The sequence below is a fragment of the Muntiacus reevesi genome, chromosome 4 (genome assembly GCF_963930625.1).
Source record: "Muntiacus reevesi chromosome 4, mMunRee1.1, whole genome shotgun sequence".
Taxonomy (NCBI): domain Eukaryota; kingdom Metazoa; phylum Chordata; class Mammalia; order Artiodactyla; family Cervidae; genus Muntiacus; species Muntiacus reevesi.
The window spans coordinates 116,169,165-116,187,457 of NC_089252.1; the positions used below are offsets into that span (position 1 = coordinate 116,169,165).

Here is an 18,293-nt window from a genome sequence, read left to right on the forward strand (position 1 = left end):
CTGGGGTCCAGGAACACATCACACAGCCGGCACCCCGTCCCAGGCCTCACCCCCCGCAGCATCGCGGGATTCCTGGGGCAGGAGCCACAGCCTTTGAAACGACGGCGGGTCCTCACGTGACTGAAGACCTCGGGAACCAGATGGGCGTCCGCCGGCCTGTGTTTTCGGCACATTCCTGAGCTCCGAGAGGAGAAATAAAAGTGTTCCCTTGTCTGCGAGCTGAAGAGACAGCAATATTGTGGAGTAACTAGGACCAGATGGGCTCCAGGAATTTCCAAAGGCCTCTCGGCGTATTAGACAAAATAGCCTCCCAGCCGCACACCATAACTCCGTCTGGCCGCCCGGGTATCGGTTACCGCGATGACCGGCGGGCTGTGAGCGCCCGGCTCGGGGTCCCAGCAGGGAAGGGGTCTCGGGTCGGGCCACCGCCCCCTCCTCCTGGCCCCTCGGGAGCACCCTCATGTGTGAGTCCTCCCCAGAGCTCCAAGGTCAGGGCACCCAACGGGAATCTCAGAAAGGGGTGGGACGCCCCTGAGCCACGGAGCTGGATGCCCGAGGCCCCCTCGCTAGCACCCCACCTGGGAGGGGAGGTCATGGGCACGGGGCACCCAAGGGTGGGCACTTCAGCACACGGGGTGCAGGCTCTGGGGGCGCGGGGGGCGTGTCCGGAGACCCACCCTCTCTGCACCCGTGTCCTCCTCCATGGACACAGTTTGCTGAGAATGAAGCCAGTGAACACACGCCTGTGCACGCCCCGCGTCGTAAACCCAGAAGCTGCACGGAGGCCACGAGACGATCTCGGATGCCCCGGCCCCGAGAACATCCCGCCTGGTGCCTTCCTGAAGGATGCCAATGCTAACTGAGAACGTGCCGACACCAGGGCATCGTCTGGGGGAGGAGATCGGGGCTCAGCATGGCGACGGCCTTACTCAAGGCCGCAGAGCTGGCAAAAAAGTCCAGTTCCAGCCACCGTGTCCACCACCTCCCGATGAGTCATCTCCCACGTGCAGCGAGGCCCCGTCTCTCTAGGTGTCCACTTCCCGTCTGTGCAGCAAGAGGCTGGGGAGCAGGCCAGGAGGGCAGCCCACACTCTCCCGCTGGACCCCAAGTCCGCCCTCAAGTGACCGGAGCGCATAGGCCAGGCCACTTCCGTTCCCTCACACGGGCCTCTGCAGAGGGAGGGCCAGCCTGCGGGCGGGGACGCATCTGCCCAGGGTCCCTCCGAGGCCAGTGGTGAAGCAGGTTCAGACCGAGGCTGGCCAGCCACAAAGCCCACGTCCTTCCTCCAGAGACCGTGCCCCTGCCGGCAGAGCTCAGGGCTCCCTCGTGCCCTGACAGCGTGCCTGGACCCTGGTGGCGACAGGTGTGTGGAGAGAAATGCCCAGGGGGGTGGCCAGGGCAAGACTCAGGACCCTCCGGCTCCCCATCGGAAAGCTGCCGTGGGCGGAAGCCAGGAGGCCGGGCTCTGGTCCCCAGCTGGCCACCAGGCTCCTTAACAGCCCCCCCGGGCGTCAGTTTCCAGGCTGACCACCAGCCCTGAGCTGGTGTCCCAGCGGGCCCTCCACAAAGAACAGCTCTGCCCCTCCTGCGCCCTGGTCATTCCAAGCCTTTGCCAGACGGTCTGGTTGCGGGGGGGGAGGGGGGCTCATTCCAGAGTCAGGCGGCCTCGGGTCCGTTCCCTGGCTTTTCCGTTGCCTGTGTGACCTTGGGCAAGTCACTTGACCACTCCGAGTCTCGACCCCGTCGTCCGTAAGGTGGTGACGCAGCTGCTGATGGGTAAGTAGTATGGAGTGTCTGGTCCAGGCTCGATACCGCTGTAAGCGCTCGACAAATACTGGCTGTTTGAGTTTTTGTGACAACCACCCCCATGTGGAGTATCATTCCCACTTTGCAGATGCGTACACTGAGGCAGAGAGGTAAAAGCCCCTAGCTAGCCAGGGGCGGAGGGCTGGGACTCGGGGCCTGGCCAGTGAGGGGCGGGCGCTCACGGCTTAACCGCTGCCCCCCTGCAGCCTGGCTGACGGTCCCGGGAAGGCACCGCTCCCGAGATGGCACCCAGCCTCCCCGCGGTGGCCCTGGGCTCGGGGCAGGGCGTCCCCAGCCGGGGCTGGCTGGGCTAAATGAAACCAGCTCGACGGCAGGCGGCCCTGGAGGAGCCGGGGAGGCATCAGGTCTCCTTCAGTTCTGCCCGGAGTCCCGCGAAGCTGAGGGGCCCTACCAGTGCCCCCGCCTGTGGCGGCAGGCTGGGCACGTCCCTTCCTGCCTCTGCCCCCTCCAGCCTCAGGCGTGGTGCCCTGTGCGGGCAGTGCTGCCCGAGAGCCCGCACCCGCCCCTAGCCGAGATCGGGGCTCTGAACTCTCTCTCGAGGACCTCCCAGGACTCACAGGCCTCCAGCCGGGCCGGCGCTGAGGTCTCGGGGACGACGGGGGCACGCGATCACGCGGCAGCTCCGTGGGGCTTGGCTCTGAGCTGGCTCCAGCGTCACCCTGGACAGCCCGCCCAGCCTCGCAAGTTCAGGACACAAGCCGCCAGGAGGGCTGAGGACGGAGGCTCCGAAGGCCCCGGGGGGCTCCCTGCGTGGTGGGCGTGGGGCCCGGGGGCCTGCCCACTCCCCAGCATGGGGCGTGGTAGGGGCAAGGGGTCCTCTTAGGTCAGATCTTCAGGACACTCTGGAGCCGCCTGCTGCAGAAATTCCCACCACCACCGGGCATCACGCTCGCCCACGTGGGCTCCTTTTTGCAGGAGCTTTTCCAAGCTTGCCAGGACCCCAGGTTCTCCTCCGAGCACGCGTTTGACCCCAGACCTCCCAGCCTGGCCCCATTCTGGCCCATCCAGTTGGCTGGGGCTTGGCACGTTCCCCTTGGGGTTTCGTAACTTGGGGGATCATTTGCAAAGAGCCCACATCCTAAGAACGGACCCCAAACACCTCACGGGAACCAGCCCGGACTCTCCTCCCTGCCCTGGAGCAGAGTCACCACCGTGGCTACGGACGGTCCCGAACATCCCCCAGGTGTTCAGTCCTGGGCCCACCCTCCGGGTGAGTACCGCGTCCTTCGAGGCCCATCTCACAGAGGAGGAAAGACTTGCAGATTCCGGAGCCAAGGCCCTGGTGGGAATCCTGCCCCTCCAGCTCCCAGTCTGCGCTCTGAGCAAGTAACCCCCCAACCCCCAACCGCACGCCTCCGCATCTACACCTGTAAACAGAGATGACGGCCTTGCCAGCCTGCATCCTCCTCACACCCAGCACAGGCCACGCCGGGACCCACCCACCACCCCGAGGTCTCCAGCTCTTGTTCTTGCCCCAGCACTGACCCTCGAGGGGCCACCCACTGCCCGCCCAGGCTGTGCCCCTGACGCGGGGGGCGCCCTGGCCGCTCTGCCAGGCTGAGGACAAGGTCCCGCTCCCCACCTGCCCCAACCCCTTTGCCCCCTCAGCCCATCCCCACATACGCTCCCTGCCTGGCACCTTCCCATCCCCACCCTCCGCCGCCCCTGAAATCCCTCTGTCTGGAGAGCAGCCCTGCTCACCCCTGCTAAATCAGAGGCAGCTGAGAACATGCTGTGGGATCTGGCAGGGCTGGGGTCAAGCCTGGCTCCACCACAAACTAGATGCGCAGCCTGGGGCAAACTCGCTGGGCCTCAGTTGCCTCATCTGTAGAGTGAGCACAGCAACCTTCCTTCTCCAGAGGATGCTGAGGACAGAATAAAATGCTAGCATTCGCCAGGCCGCTGCCCCGGGCCCCTTGCTGTGTGAACTTTCAGCCTTTATTTCCTCTGATCTTAGGAGGGACGGACTCCTCCTCTGAAGAACACACGGCAGCCGGGTTGCATCGGGAAGGGCCTTTATGGTTCTCTGGAACAGAGGCTCCGTGGACACAAGTCTGTCGCTGCCTGCCCCCTGGGGTCGCAGGCCCGTGTTGGAGGAGAAGGGGTGTCAGGTGCAGGGCCCGGGGGCCGGGGCGGGGCAGTGGGGCGTCCAAGTGTTTGTGACACTCGGTCATCTTGGGACCCGCCCTGCCCCCAGAGCAGAGGGAGTGTGAGGGAGGAGGAGGGAGAATTCAGGGCACCCCAAGTGGTGAGGAGCAGAGTCCCAGAGCGGGGTGATCAGGGACGGCCCACCTTCCCTCCCCCCACTCTGATCACTGAGAACACACCCAGGCCGTGGAGCGCTGGATGCCTCGCCCACCCCCGGCTTCCCGGGGGGTCCTGAGCATCCCCTTCAGAGCAGAGCTGGGGACAGGGTCAGGGCCCACCTGGGACCCCAGGCGCAGGGCAGGCCGGTGGAGGCTGCAGCCCGACCTGGGCCCCGCCCCAGCACCAGCCCCTACCAACTGCAGGCCAGGATGGAGACCCTCCGCTCGCCCCCAGCAACCCCAGCCTGGCGTCGCCAGCACCGCGTCCCCACCTGGGCCTCGGGGCCTGCGGGACCCCGCTGGGCCACCTGCTCTTTCACGGTCTCCTGGGCCTCGCTTTCCTCTGGCCTCCCGAGCTCAGGCCTGTCCTGTCCTTGAGCCCAGAGCTCGTCCCCTGCCCCCCACCCCGAGCCTGCCCTTCCCTCTGGACAAGCAAGATGTTGGTGGAACAGGCTCCCCCTCTCCACGAGCGGGGAGGGGCGCAGGGACAGCGGGTCCAGCCCTTCCTTTATTGATGGAGAAGCCAGATGGAAAGCCCACCTGCGCCTGCACGCCCTTCCCCGTGACCCCACATCCAGGACCCGGGCCCCTCCCTGCTGCCTGGGAGACCGGCTGAGCCCCTTGGACGTCCCAACCCTGGCGGGAGGGGGAGAGGGCGGAGAAGAGGCAGGAGGGAGGTCCTGCAAGCCTCCTCAGTCTGAAACGGCCGTGCTGTGTTGAAAACTAGAGCACCCCACCGTGGGGGGCACCCCCTGCACCCGGAGCCTCACCTGCCTCCTCCCTCCTGGGAGAACCGCCACCTCGCCAGGGTCTGCTCAGGCCGTGCCCCTGTGGGTCCTGCCAGGACTTGGGCCCTGCCTTCTGCCCCGTTCACAGAGGGGCCCGGAGCCCCCGACACCCGGGGGGCGGGGGGCGAGCGGAGCTGCGCGAGGCGCCCCTGCCCCTCGGCTGGAGGAGGTGACGTGCTGGGGGGCCGGTGGGTGGGCGGACGGGCAGCAGGCGGGCAGCCACCGAGAGGGCGGCGTGGTCAGGGCACCTCGGGGGGCAGCAGAGGCGAGTCTGAGTTCTGAGCCGAGACACTGGCGGACTCGGGCCCGATGAGCCCCAGGCTGTACAGATTAAGGATGGAGTCGGCGATGATGCGGGCCGTGCGCTTCTGGTAGCCGCCCGAGGTCACCATGAGGATGGGCAGCTGGCGGCCACGGACCATCCGGAACACCAGCTCGTCCCGCTTCACGACACCCTGGGGTGGGGGGACGGGGAAGGCGGGCTCAGGCAGGCCCAGACCCTCAGGGCGGCGGAGGTCCTGCTGTGGGTCGAACCCTGCTCCACGCTGCTGCTGCCCAGTCCCTCTGGCCTCAGGAGGAATGCCCACGCCGCCACGTTCCCCGGTCACTGCCGAGTCCCCAGAGCAGAGCCCGCCCCCGCCCCAGGGTCAGGACGCACCTGCGGGCTGATGGCCAGCCCCCCGAGGCGGTCCCCCTCGAGGATGTCCGTGCCTGCGTTGTACACCACCACATCGGGGCGGTGCTCCTGGAGCGCCTTCTCCAGGTTCCTCTCCACCTTCTGAAGGTACTCATCGTCCTCCGTGCCCCAGTCCAGCTCCACCTTCCGCCTGATGGCCTCTGGGGAGGGGGGAGACAGCGATGCCCCAAAGTGCAGACGGGAAACGGGGTTGGGGTGGTTGTCTCCCACCTGAGTCTAGCACTGCTCAGCCGCTCAGCCGCCCAAAACTAAGGTAAAAGAGCGTGAGAGCTGCAAGGGGCCCAAAGGACAGTGGGCGGCGGAGGGGTCACGGATGAAACACTGCCCTGGGGAGTCAGGGCCCCTCGCTGGGTGCCTGAGCTCACTGCCTCCGTGAGCACTCACCCGGAGACACAGATACCCCGTGTGCCCTCAGGTCCGAATCCGGTCCACTCGAGATTCAGTTCAGAAGCAGGTCCCTGGGGCCACAGAGTGGCTGAGTCACCCACAGCAGACCCGCAGGCACTTCCTGCATAAACGTCCCCTCCCCACAAGGTGGGCGGGTCCCCGTCTTCAAAGCTTCATCCAAGAGTCTCTGCCTTTTAATTGATGAGTTTAACCCGCTTGCATTTACTTAACAACTCTCATGTTTGAACTGATTTCTGCCATCTTATCTTGCATTTTCTACTTCTATATTTTTCTGTTTCTTTTTTCTCCTTCCCTGTTTTTGACCAGAGAGCTGCCCAGCGAGGAGAAAATCCTACTTTATTCCCCAGGTGGTCGCCCCAGTGGTGGGATTCACGGTGTGTTTATTGGGGTGGGGGTGGTTACGTGGTCTTCGGTGGGTCAAGCAACCCCTTTAGTCTGTCTCCTTGCCTGTGAAGTGGGGACAGCCTCCCCCTCCCTGGGACGCTGAGGATCAAGAAGTGAAGTGATGTCTGCAGGGCCCGGCACACGGGAGAAGCCCCGCAGACAGAGCCCGGTCCAGCGGGGCGTGCTGGGGTGGGGGCACTCACGCTTGGCGAAGCGGTCCCCGGGGTAGATGTGGCGGTTGTACACGTCCATGATGTACACGCGCTTGTCGCCCATGAAGTCACGCTCGTGCCCGTTGCCCTGGGGGGGCACACAGAAGCCGCTCATGGCAGGCCAGTGCCTGGGGCCAGGCCAGACCCCCCAGCACTCCCCAGGGAACACCCCTGTGCCTGGGCAGGGTGGGGTGGGGGCCCAGCCTGGGGCTCAGTGGTGCTCCTGGGGGCGGGGAACCCCACCACGTGGGGCCATGTGTCAGAGGCCGCCTGGGGAGGGGGGGCCCAGCCTGGGGCTCAGCGGTGCTCCTGGGGGCGGGGAACCCCACCATATGGGGCCATGTGTCAGAGGCCGCCTGGGAAGGGGGGCCCAGCCCTGCCGGGCACTCACCTGATGGGCGTCGAGGTCCACGATGGTGGCTTTGGAGATGCCCTCCACTCGGTCAAACAGGAACTGGCCAGGGCAGGAGAGGGGAGAGGCGATGACCCCCCAGGGCCAGAGGGCGCAGCCCCCCAGGGGCCCCGGGAGGTGATGGGTGCGCTGGGAGCACCTCCGTGCTTCTGGGAGACCCCAGGCCGCCAGGTCCATGTGGCTCAGAGGAGCCTGTGTGTCTCTGCGCGGGGACCCCCTCCCGGCTGCACCCGGAGCTCCGTCTTGCCATCTCTGCCTTCTTACAGGGCCTGGCCCTAAACCTGCCTCCTCAGGGAAGCCCTTCCTTCCCCTGCCCTCCCCTCCCACCAGGTCTCCTGGCATCTCCCTCTCCAAACGGCCAGGGTCTGCTGCCCCTCCTCCCCATCCCTTCCCAAGCTGTGTGCGGACAGGAGCCGCAGGGACCACGCGGACTCCCAGCCTGAGCCCAGACGCGGGTGCTGGTGGAGCGTTGGCTTCTGACAGCTGCAGAGGCCACGGCCAGCGCTGCCCCTTCGGGCTGTGCCCTCACCCTCCCCGGCCCCGTTCCCTGAGGGTGAAGGGGTGAGGCCCACAGACAGGGTTGGGCCCTCAGCAAATGCCCGCCGCTGTCGCCACCATCAAGATCATGATTCCTGCCTCCTCCCCACTCTCCTGGAGCAAAGCCCCGTCTCCTATCAATAATCTAGCGGCGTCCCCGGCCCCTGGAGAAGGCTGTCACCTCTGGACCGTCACAGGCAACACAGAAGAGCAGGTGTCACGTCTACGTTTGAGTCTCAGCCCAGCGGAGGGACCCAGGTGAGCTCTCTCCCATTCCGGACCTCGACTCCCTCCGCGACAACGCGGGGTGAGAACACCAGACTGGGGGGGATTCCAGGGAGGCTCTTGGAGGCCATCGCCCCCCACCCTGCCTGCCATGTGCACTTGGACGCACCTTGATGGCAAGTGTGATGTCCGCGTAGGCGCAGAAGCCCCCGCCCCGGTCGCTGGAGCAGTGGTGGAAGCCGCCGCCTGCGAGGACAGTCGTGGAGTGGGCAGGGCCAGGCAAGGGCACGCCCCGGGGGCACCCGGGGGCACCCTCCATCCTCTCAGGGACGGCTCTGGGCCTCCAGGCTGGCCAGGCAAACGGACGCTCCCGGGGCAGGTCACCGCCCCTGGGTCCCTGGGCCCCTGGGTTGGGGGGCAGCTCTGCCGTCCGGGCACCCGAGCTGCCGCCCCCAGGCCCCAGGCCCAGCCCCGGGGCACTCACCTACGTTGATGGCCCAGCCGCGGTCCACCGCCAGCTTCCCCGCCTCGGAGAACAAGCACAGTGTGAGGCAGGCAGGCACCCAATCCCTTCACCCGCTCATTCGCTGACTCACGGCCCCGTGAACACCGTTTGCAGCCAGCTCCCAGGTGGGGATGCGCTGTGAGGTGGGGTACAGGGGGCACCACCCCCCCACCCGGCAAACCCCCGACTGGCTGGCTGATGAGGCGTGCAGTGCAGTGTGTGCATGCTCAGTTGCGCCCGACTCTGTGACCCTGTGGACTGTAGCCCACCAGGCTCCTCTGTCCACAGGACTTCCCAGGCACGAATACTGGAGTGGGTTGCCATTCCCTCCTCCAGGGGATCTTCCCGACCCCAGGGATCGAACCCTCATCTCCTGTGGCTCCTGCATTGACAGGCGGATTCTTTACACTGAGCCACCTGCGAACTGTAAACTCCTGTGTAACTGTGGGGGGGAGCTGGAGGGAACCGAAGCTCCGCTCTCAGGCTTGTGCCTGAGCTGGCAAGGATTCTCACGTGGCTTTCCATGGGAAACAGACAAAATTTTGCTCATGGAAATACTGTTGCTTGGGAATTCCCTTGTGGTCTAGTGGCTAAGACTCTGTGCTCCTGATACAGGGGGGCTGGGTTTGATCCCTGGTTAGGGAACTAGATCCCACATGCCACAACTAAGACTCTATGCAGTCAAATAAATAAAAATAAATGTTTAAAAAAAAAATACTGTTGCTTTAGTCCTGAAATCTTGTAGGAACTCATCATTCTGGGGTGAGCAGGAATATTCTAATAAACTTTAAAAGTGCACAAATTTGCAAAGCTAAGAAGAAAACTCTAAGGGGTCAGCCAGTGTTGATCCAGGTCTGGGTTAGATCACTGTACATTTCAATCATTTCCACTTCTTTTCCTCACTGTCTGTGGCTAATTTTCATTGGAAGAACTGATGCTGAAGCTGAAACTCTGATACTTTGGCCAACTGATTCGAAGAGCTGACTCACTGGAAAAGCCCCTGATGCTGGGAAAGATTGAGGGCGGGAGAAGGGGACGACAGAGGATGCGATGGTTGGATGGCATTGCTGACTCAATGGACGTGAGTTTGAGTAAACTCCGGGAGTTGGTGATGGACAGGGAGGCCTGGCGTGCTGCAGTCCACGGGGTCGCAGAGAGTCGGACACGACTGAGCGACTGAACTGAGCTGACACACACGATGTGAAGCCCGGTTTTGCCTGGAGCGTTGGTGACGGCCACGCCCCGATGGGGGAGCGCCATCCACTGCTGAGGTCACAGGGGTTTGTTTCATCTGAAACGTGAGAAGCTCAGAGCCACAGTTTTAGGACACACTCTGGGTGGGGGGTGCGGCTGGTCAAGGACAGCTCTTACACACCAGCAAACACGGTAACGCTAACGGGGGTCTTGGGGGAGGAGCAGTGATTTCTATGGGAGAAGCTTGGGAAGAAAGAGTTCCTGCTGCTGCCTTGAAGAACATTTACGATTTTGCTCAACTACTCAGCGGGCGAGGCATTCTGGAGGGAGGACCCCAGGTGGGCAAAGGCCCAGGGAGGCAAGGAGCCGGGGCTGGGGGCTCCCGCCCCACCTACCATTATGGTTCCTCCTGTCTGGGTCCGCAGGGGCTTGAGCACCTTCCTCTGCACCAGGAAGTTGGGCAGGAAGATGACCGGCGGGATCTCTGTGATGGTGGCAACGGCAAAGGACCACTGCGGGGAGAGACGCAGGCTGTTGGGCCTCCCTCTGCCCAGCGGGCCCATGGGCAGAGATTCCCTCTGGACCAGCTTCGGGTGCCTGGGGGGCCGTGGGCAGGTGCGGCTCCTCAGGTGAGAAATGCCCGCCCCCCCCCCCCCCACCCCGGCACACACACCACGGCTGAACTTCAGGCTCAGCACAGAGATGCTCACGCAGGGTTCTCAAAGTGAAGTCAGCGCAAGGGCCTCCTGGTCCAAAGCCCTCGGCTGCCCTCTTGTGTCCAGAAGGAGAACTGCAGGGGATGACCGGTCACCACCGAGCCTAGCCAGAACCCACCTGGCCCGCACCCGGGGCAGCAAGGCCCCGCGGGGGCAGGGAGAGAGGGTAAGGAAGGAGGATGCTTCTTCACAAGGTCACAGCGAGTCATCGACAGAGTCGGGACTGGACGACTCCCCCAGCGCAGCAGGCCCCTTAACCCGCCAGGAGTCAGCCGTCCCTTCAAATGGGGCCGCATGCTCTCGTCCGTCCCCTGCTGCCGAGGCAGGAGGGCCTGGGGCACCCAGGTCAGGATACAGCCTCCCTACGACCTCCCGGGCCCTGGGCAAGTGTCCATGCACCCCGGCCCTGGACCTCTCCTGCCTGGCTGGGAACACCCGCCATCCAGACCCTGCTCTCCACCAACGCTAGGCAGAGCCCTGCAGGGCCCTGGCGCCTGGCGGATATTTCCCAAGAGCCTGGGGAGACACCAGGCCGAGACGGAGCTGGCCTGTCCTCACGGACACACAGCAGCCTGGGGGGAGGTGCTGACCTGCAATGTGACAGCTCTGCTGGGGGAGGGAGAACAGGGTCTGGTTGGGCAGCTGCAAGACGTGTGTGTGTGTGTGTGTGTGTGTGTGTGTGTGTATGTGTGTGTGTGTGTACGCGCGTGCGTGTGTGTGCAAGCGCATATGCACGTGTGTTCACGTGCATGCACATGTGAGTGAGCGGGGGCATATGTGTGCACGTGTGTGGGGGAGGCAGACCCAGAAATGGGAAGGCAGGGGCTCCACCTGTCTGTCACACCAACCCCAGTCCAGCAGCAACCCAGCATGTGGGAAGCGGGGAAGCGTTCCCTGGAAGGGAGCGACCAGCCCCCAAAGGAAAACATTGACCGCTGCCTCCCTCCCACTCCCAGCAAGCCAGCAGGGGACAGAAGGAAAGACGGTGAAGCCGCCGCCCCCGAAGGGAAATTAAGAAAGCAATTTCATTTACAATGACATCAAAAAGAATAAATTAACCAAACAGGTATAAGACTTGTACAGTGGAAACTACAAAATGCTGCTGAAAGAACTTAAAGATCCGAATAAGGGGAAAGACATCTGTGTCCGTGGGCTGGGAGACCTAACCTTGGGAAGATGGCGGTTCTCTCCTAATTCATCTACAGAGTCATAATCACTACCCAAATCCCAATTCTGCTTTTTGGTTTGTTGGTTTGTTTTGCAGAAGTGGAGACGCTCTCCTGTAACCCTGGGGGTCCCATTTCCTGGGGACTCCCGGAGGTGATCTGTGCACGGGGGTCTGTGTCTCTGCCCTCACAGACTCAGGGCACTGTGGTGGCGGCAATGAGGCCCAAGTTGCGCCCAGACTCCCTGGGGCTCCGGCCACAGTTTCCAGGACATCCTTGGCTTCCAGACCCCACACCTAATCTGAGCACAAGAAAGTCCTATTGTTCCAACTTCACAACAAACCCCGGGTCCTGCCATGTCGCTTCCAGCCTTGTCCGAGTGTCCAGGCTCCCTCACCAGGATCACGGCAACCACCCGCTTCCTCTTGGGCTCCTGATTTCGTCCTGATAGCCGGGTCTCATCTATTCCCATCACAGCTGCCAAGAAAGCTTTGGAAACCTAGGTCAGCTCATGCCCCCCTGCTTGAAAGGCTCCTGGGCTCCCACCTCCCTCAGAGCAAAGTCGCAGTGACCACAGGCCCTCAGTCCTGACCCTCATCACCTTCTGACCCCACCTCCTACCATCTCCCTTCCATTCCCTCCAATCCAGCGGTGTCACTGCTGCTGGGACACTCCTGCCTCAGGGCCTTTGCCCCTGCTCCTCCTGCTCGCTCAGAATGCCCTCCCCCAGATGCCAGCCCAGCCCCCTCTCCCACTCTCCCCTTTGGGAGGCTGAGCCCCCTCCCCCTCCAGGCCGGAGTCTCTACAACAGTCTTCCTCTGAAATGCCACAAGTATCACCTACTCACCACTCTTTGGTCTCAGCTCACACCTCACCTCCTCTGTGAGGCCCTCCTTGATTACTCAGACTCCATAAGCATACCTCTGTAGAGTGACCCTCCTTTTCCCTCTGTCACACTTGGTGCTCTGAAATGCTTTTGTACTGTTACTTCTTTATTTTCAGTCTTCTACCAGGAAATGCAAGTCCATGGCAGAAGGAAAACTTGCTTATTCTTTTTTTTTTTTTGGCACCCAGTACACAGTCAGAATTCCACATAGATGTGTTACATGACTGAATACTTCTTCACCTTAGTAGGTCATATGGACATCATCAAGTTTCTCCTCTTGCTCTGGCCACTAGGGAGCTCCAGATATGTAGCTCGGCTGTGGCCTCTAAGTTATGTTGGCACATCTGAACTCTCCTCCTGCCCTTGACGTCAGTTTTCTACTTGAGACTCTACCTGTGAATACTTGTTCATATTATCAAATAGCACATAGAAACCTGCCTTCGGGATGCTGGGGGGCCCAAGGCCAGGTATCAGTCAGCTGCACATGGTTCCCTGAAACGACCTCCAAACAGAAGCCCTGGAGCCCAGCCTCTGCCCGGCTTTCTCCAGGCGCTGGCTCCAGCCCAGCCCCTCTATGTCCTGGCCTCTCCCTGGCCCTACCCTCACCCTCTGGACTCTGGCCGGCATGTCCTCCTGGCCCCACCCCTGGGCTGTGGACTGTGACCACGCACGTCCCGGCCCCGGGAAACCAGGGCAGCCAAGCGCTGGGCTTCCTGCCAGAGCCTCGCACCGCTCGCTCTCCCAGGAGCCAGGTTTCACCATCTTCCTGGTAATCTTTCAGGAGCGCACGCTGCCACGGCTCCATCTAGAATTCTCACAGCTCGGGCTGGTGTGCAGGCGTAACCAGGAGCCCAGTGGCCTGTCTGGGGTCCCCGGGGGGCCTGCGGGACCTCCTGGGTGACCGTGAGCAGGTGTGGCCTCTTGCAGGCTTGTCCACCTGGGGGGGGGGCGGGGCCTGGTGACCTCAGGTGTCCACCCTGGCTCCAAGATGAGTGCTGCTGGGAGCCCATCGGTACGTGTCAGGGTCCCACGCTCCCGGGGGCAGAGAACCTGGGGCATCCTCGCCCCACCGTGTTCTGACGCCGCCCCCAGCCCCGCCTGCATTCCGCCCCGACAAAGGGGCCCAACAACGCCTCCGCCCTCAGAAGCACCGTGTGGCTCCTCTAGAAAGAGGTCGGCACAGGCAGCCTGCAGGCCGGACTCACACACCTTCCCATGAGTCGCTACATTAAGAAATCAGGAGCCGTCCCCCACTGATCTGGATTTCTCTTTGAAAGCCAGGCTCACGGAGGAGCTGGGTGGCAGCCACCGCCTGGGCGGGGCCAGCGCTCGGGTTCGCCCCATACCACCCACCACCCGCCTGACCACTGGTGCACGTTCCCAGCTGGGCCCTGGGGCGCAAAAACTAGCTTCCAGCGCAACAGTTTCCAACAAGTCTCTAGCAGGAGAAGCCCTCGAAACAGAATCTTCAACTTCAGCCCAATACAGGCCAAGGTGGAACAGATGTGGCTGGAGGAGGACAAGGAGCTGGGGTCCCCCACCCATCACCCCAGCAGGGGTCCTGGAGGCCTGTCCACAGAGCCCAGATGGCGAGTCACTGAGGCAGAAGCCCCAAACCCCGGCGCAGGTTCGACCCCCATCAAGGGGCCATCCGTGCTCTCATACTCCCAGGGGTGGGGGCTCACGACCCCCAGGAGCAGCCACGCGCATCCCTGGTGCCCGCCCTCCTAGGGCCCCTGGCTCCCGATGGGGACCGCAGACTCACGCCCCCCCCCCCCTGCACAGGGGCAGGAGCGGAGCCCCTCGAGACTGCGGCCCCTCCCCCGGCTGGCAGCCCCCAGGCCCCGTACCTTCAGCTCGTTGAGATAGCGCCTCGTGTGCACCACCAGCAGGTCCTCGTCCGAGGCCTCCCGTGCCTCCACCAGCATGCTGTCTGACAGCAGCTTCTCCTCTGAAACCACAAAGCGAGCACCCTGTACCCCTGCCGGCCTCCACCCAGCCCCCTCCCGCGGGCTCAGACAGGGCCCCAGGAGAAGGCGGCCCCTGCTGGCTCGTGGGTGGTCTCGGAACGGGCCACCCCTCAGGCCGGTGTGGAGAGCCGCCAGGCCCTCGGGCCAGGGCATGGGACGCTGGGCCCGGCGGTCCTGCTGTGCCCCAGGCCACTGAGAGCCAGGGAGCGAGCTCAGGCGTGGCTGGGCAACGTGCAGGGGCAGGAGGCACGGGGGTCATCAATGCTGCGTCTCAAGGTGAGAAAACTCTCCTGACAGATCTCCTCCACCTTGGGGTGACGCCACGGGGGTGTCGTGTGTGGGGGCCTCTCTTTTAACACTTGCCTGATCCTTGCTCCTCCCCCGTTTTCTAACCCCCTCACAAGCAGTGATCACTTTCACCGTCCGTCACAACAGTAAGCGGCCTGAGCTGGAATACACTGCTACTTTCAATGCATTTATTTTTTTTACCGTGACCTTCTATTTACGGCAAGTGAAACTGGCTTTTTCCATTGAGATGACATAATGTTCCCTTTTAAAACAGGCTTATTTAAGTTTTTTAAAATGAAGGCTAGATCGATAAAAACCTCTGACGTAAATAATGGAACAGGTGGTATGAGTTGCTGGCAAGGTCCCAAGAGTGGTTTGCCAACGACTGGTGTTTGAGAAACATCACGCTGTGTCGTCATCCCGCACACACACCACACAAAATTCCCTCCTTTCTGCAACAGAAGAAATGAGACAGAGGGGAGGAAGTGCTCTGTCTAGGGAACGGTGAGAACGGATCCGTGATGCCCTGGTCCTAGGGAAACTGAAGGACAGGTCAGAATCTACGGGACCTGTGCTAATGTGTCACTCTCAGAAACCGACCCTGCTAGAGACCAGCTTGCTATTGTTCAGTCACTAAGTCATGTCCGACTCCATGACCCCACGGACTACGGCCCACCAGGCTCCTCTGTCCACGGGACTTCCCAGGCAAGAATACTGGAGTGGGTTGCTATTTCCCCCTCCAGGGGATCTTCCCAGATCAGGGATCGAACCCGTGTCTCCAGCACTGGCAGGCAGATTCTTTACCACGGAGCCACCTGGGAAGACCCTAGACACCACATGGTTCTGTACATTTCCCACAAAGAGCTACATGGAGAGCAAGTATCCCCCCGCCGGGAACATTTCATGGCTCCCTATTGCCATCCCCCAAAGGACCAGCCCTGTTCCTGGCAGCACCCAAGGCCCTTCACCATGTGGCCCTGCCTCCTCTCTACCCACACCCTCATCAGAGACAGAAGTGAAGTCGGGAAGATGGTCAGCTCAGAGTGGTAGGGACAAGGCACCCTTCAGTTGCAACGCAGGGTGATGCACGAGCTCAGGGAGGGGCGATCTGCGGAGAGCCTCAGGCCCGCTGGAAGCAGAGAGGGAAGGACCTCATTCAGGGAGGCGAGGGAACTCCCTGGAGGTCCACTGGTTACAGCTGCGACCTTCCACCCCCAGGAGAGAACAGTCAGGGGGAGGCCAGCTGGCTCCGCCCCCCCCACCAGAGCTCTTCCCAGGGCTGCACACTTGTCCTCTTTTCTACATAATCTTTTTCTTTGAATAAGCACTCTGGTCGCTATTGCAGGTGGATAATCAATATCGCCTGCCAAATACAGAAGGTAACCAAAACTAAAAACAAACAAAAACAAAAACTGCAAAGGCAGCAGTGTCAGTAATCTCCAATGTGACTCCTGTCTGCAAGGTGCAGGGCCGGAGGCTCGCTCTAGATTTGTTAAAGAGGGAGATGGGCTTAGGTGTTAAAGGTGGGCTAGCCCCAGAATGAAACATCCCCCAGGGCGTAATCAAAGACATTGTGTGATGCAGAGATATTCAATGCTTTATCCTATTCCAGGTAACACTTCACGTAACCCTTCCTACTTCCCTCAGTTAAAGAACCCCCAATATAGGAAACTGGAATATCTTTTTTTTTTCACCAGTCTACTGTGATGGTTGAATTTTCATCCCTGGATTAGAAACCACGGTTGAAACAGTGCACTCCCCACAGCATCACCCTACTCAGGGCATGAGCCATAAATGGGATGAGGCCAGAGCTCTGAGGTTCAGACCTTTCTGGGCCCAGTTTCCTAGATTTTTCATCAGTGGGTTGGAGTAAAGGTGGTCCAGCTCCAGGATTCTTGGACTTTGTGGGGTATGGACAGTGCATGCCTCCAAACGTCAGCTTCCCTGGCTCCATGGCAACCAGCTTCCCTGCTACTGGGTCTCCAGGGGCAGAGACAGAGCTTAGGTCCCCAGGGAATGGGAGCCAGTGAAGGGGTGCTATGGGGTCAGGTGGAGCTCAGAGGTCTGTGTTGGAAAGATCCTCGTGACAGCTCGGGTGGAAGGCAGTCTGAGGGTTGGGACTGGAGTGGGGAGGGTCTGAAGCTTGCGCGAGGGAAAGGCAGCAGGGGGGCTGCAGGGGGCAGATGCAGGTCCCGGTGGGGCCTTCCATACCTTTCAGGAAGCTGATCACTTTGCCCCATTTTCCTGCGTCAAAGGGGTGCAGCTTCTCCAGGCCCAGGAAGGTTATGTTGTAACGCGGCGAGTACACGATGGGCCAGCGTGAGTCCGGCACATGCTGGTACAGCTGCGTTGGGTGTGGCCTTCGTGGGCACGGGGACAGACACGCACAGACAGGAACAGCCTCAGTGTGGGAGCAGCTGCACCCTGGCGCCAGCAGGCTCGGACCGAGCACACAGCCCTGACCCAGCATCACTAGCTCCCTCGGCGGCAGAAAAAGGGCCACAGCAACAACACTCAAATAGTGGCTCCTTACTGAGCTCCCTGAACCATTCGGCCCAATCCTGGCAGCAGCCCCGGGTGGGTGTAGGCACCACCATCCCACCAGTGGTTCAGAGAGGGGACCAGGGGCACCCCAAGGTCACCCGGGTCTGTGGAGCAGCCGATGTGGACCAGGTGTGTCTGGCTGTAAGCCTCAGCACCTCACCTCCACAGGACAACAATTACAACCAACAGCCGTGTGGCCTTAGGCCTGGCTTTCCTCGGCTGCAAAACGTGCCGCTGTCTGTCGGGAGGACTGAGATAACGCACTCGACAACTGAGCACAGAAAGCGCCCTATCCCTGACAAGCGAGGGGGACAGTTCCCAGAAGCAGCAGCTCGGGGCTCACGCAGGCTGCGGCCCAACCCGGGGCTACGGATGGGGTCACCTCGGCCAACCCGCAGCCAGGGATGGGGTCACCTCGGGCCCTCCGCGCCAGCTGACCCCCATCACACCTCCGCAGCCGCCGCACCGGGCACAGAGAGCCGGCCTGCCACCGCGGGGACCTCCGCTCTGCTGGGGGGCCCCGAGGACAGACGCCAAGCCGCGCACGTCGCGGGCCAGCGCCCCGCGCGCCGCAGATGAGTGGCGCAGGGCTGGCCGCGGCGCGCGGGGCGCTGACCCGGGCCAAGCGGCCCGAGCGCCCGCCGTACCTGGGCCCGCACCTGGCGGGCTCGCCCGGCAGCCCGCGCACCGGTGCGTCCGCCCGCGGGGACCCTGGGAACCCCCGCGGCCTGGCCGGCGCCCCGCCCGCGCCCCCGCCCCCGCCGCACTCACATCCCGGGGCCGGGCCCTCCCTGCGCCGCCGCCGCTCCGCGACCGGGCGGGGCGGAGCGCGGCCCCGCCCAGGACACGCCCCCGCCTCGGCCGCCTCCGCTGGGGGCGGAGCTCGGAAGGCTCGGCCCCGCCCCGCCCCCACTGGGGCCTGCGTCACAGAGGGTCGGAGTCCCGCGCCGAGCTCTCCGGCGGCGCGGACGGAGGCCACGCCCCCAACGCCCTTCAAGCTCCACGTCCCGCCTTCCGCAGGCAAACATCCAGTGAGATCTCTCCCTGATCGGAAGCCGCGCCCCTTAGGGGGAGGGCGCTCGGCGCAGAACTGGAACCGGCAGCAATCGCCCCGCCTTGGGGGCGGGGTCACGTTAGGCCCCGCCCCCGGCCTCCCGGCCTGTCTTCGCGGTCCCAAGGCCGGGAGATCTGGGAGCTAGGGACGCCCGGCTTCCGAGCGGACTCGGAG

The 18,293-nt window shown here is 62.8% G+C and overlaps 1 protein-coding gene across 3 annotated transcripts; it reads right to left on the minus strand.

Annotated features, from left to right (window-relative positions):
* Positions 1-3,825: 3,825 nt before the first annotated feature.
* HDAC11 (histone deacetylase 11) lies at positions 3,826-17,965 on the minus strand. 3 transcript variants are annotated; one of them, XM_065933998.1, is made up of 10 exons: positions 17,837-17,965; positions 16,733-16,881; positions 14,114-14,214; positions 9,891-10,007; positions 8,281-8,323; positions 7,966-8,042; positions 7,014-7,076; positions 6,614-6,710; positions 5,580-5,758; positions 3,826-5,376 (listed from the first exon to the last, which is right to left on the minus strand). In XM_065933998.1, coding segments are annotated over exons 1-10 (1,044 nt in total). In that variant the 5' UTR covers positions 17,839-17,965; the 3' UTR covers positions 3,826-5,160. The 3 variants fall into 3 exon arrangements, with proteins under 3 accessions (XP_065790070.1, XP_065790069.1, XP_065790068.1); XM_065933997.1 differs by lacking the exon at positions 17,837-17,965 and adding an exon at positions 17,448-17,570; XM_065933996.1 differs by lacking the exon at positions 17,837-17,965 and having other exon boundaries at positions 16,733-17,436.
* Between the last annotated feature and the right edge of the window lie 328 nt (positions 17,966-18,293).